The following is a 1,478-nucleotide window of genomic DNA, read 5'->3' on the forward strand; positions in this document are numbered from 1 at the left end:
ATCTAATGTGGAAAAATCTGAGCTCTGGGTGTACAAGCGACAGGGGGATGAAGGCATGGATGCAGGAGACGGACTCCCAGCAGAGTCTGACCACAAAAAGAAGGTGGCAGCATTTATAATTTAAGCCAGAGACCCCCAATTACATATTTATGAGTGTTGACTGGCCTACAATATTGCGTATAGTACCATATTAATGCACTGACATTCTTTATGGTGCTTACATTGCATCATTGCCTTTTTTATTTACGTTTTTGTGTTGGTTTTACAATTTAGCTGAATTTTTAACAAAAAGCTTTGTTGGCCCCATATATCAAAGCAAAAAAAAATGAAAGGGGTAATTTTTACCTTTTTTCTTGTAATTGAAACCTTATAGCTCACTTTTTCTATTATTTCAGTTACCTTTTTTCTGGGGCAGTCTTTTGTACATAATAGCCATTATTATTTTAATTAAATACAACATTAACAGTTGCTTTATTTAGCCTTTGTCTGCTCTTTATGTAGAGGGACTCTGGTTCGGGTAAAAAAAAGACAGATGGAAGTGGCAGTGACAATTACAGAGATGTGAAGGAGGTAAAGTGTCATTCACACAGTTCACACATGACCATTCAGCATTATAAGGTAGGGTCTTATGTCTAAAGTAGTTAATGCATCTAAGCACTATAAAAGAAGCTAATTATGTAGCCACTTTAACTAAAGAAGATCTAATTAACCAGTCCTGAAGTGTACATCTGGAGGAGAAATAGCATGAGCACCACATGTAAAAGACTGATCTGCTTTAATAAACAGTGTCCATTCACTTCATTTACTCCTCTTCAGCTCATCATCTGTCTGTCTTTCTATCTCTAGATTCTGCTGCGTCTCAGCAAACTTTGTGTACAGGAAGGACCATCAGGGAAGAAGAGTAAGAAACAGCAGCAGAGGTTGTTGAGGAACATGGGAGCTCATTCAGTGGTGCTTGAGCTGCTGCAGATCCCTTATGAGAAGGTGCAGTATATTGAGTGATCAGTAGTGTAGAGGTCTTCTCGACCCCAATCACTTCTTACCCGAACTCGACTGCATTTTGCTGATGGATCTCATATCTATTAGATGGATTTCTGTGTACGAGGTTACAGACGTTTGTTCCGGTCTTATCAGCTCCATTTGGAAAAAGCACATTTATTTTAAATTACCCAAGACCCAAGGTCACTAATACCGTACCTGACCCATGTCCGAGGCACACAAGTTATTACTTTTCTTTAAAATGATTTACTGTTTTATTAAAATATGAACAGGTGTAAATGTTCTCCATCTCCAAAAAAAAATGTGTGTTAATGCTCAGTGATGTACATTTTGACAGGGTGAGGATGTTCGAATGCAAGAGATTATGAAACTGGCTCACGAGTTTCTTCAGAACTTCTGTGCAGGCAACCAGCAGAACCAGGCTCTGCTCCACAAACACATCAACCTGTTCCTCAACCCTGGGGTGAGCTCTCCATCTC

The 1,478-nt window shown here is 39.2% G+C and overlaps 1 protein-coding gene across 1 annotated transcript; it reads left to right on the top strand.

The window, feature by feature from the left end:
- Window positions 1-8: 8 nt before the first annotated feature.
- LOC107736377 (inositol 1,4,5-trisphosphate receptor type 1-like) lies at window positions 9-1,462 on the top strand (the record flags this gene model as incomplete). The annotated part of the gene is made up of 4 exons (XM_016547806.1): window positions 9-103; window positions 502-570; window positions 847-984; window positions 1,337-1,462. Coding segments are annotated over exons 1-4 (381 nt in total), but the record flags the coding sequence as incomplete, so codon positions are not given.
- Window positions 1,463-1,478: the final 16 nt, after the last annotated feature.

Source organism: Sinocyclocheilus rhinocerous, unplaced genomic scaffold, assembly GCF_001515625.1.
Source record: "Sinocyclocheilus rhinocerous isolate Xijiao unplaced genomic scaffold, SAMN03320098_v1.1 C36664590, whole genome shotgun sequence".
NCBI classification, from domain to species: Eukaryota; Metazoa; Chordata; class Actinopteri; order Cypriniformes; family Cyprinidae; genus Sinocyclocheilus; species Sinocyclocheilus rhinocerous.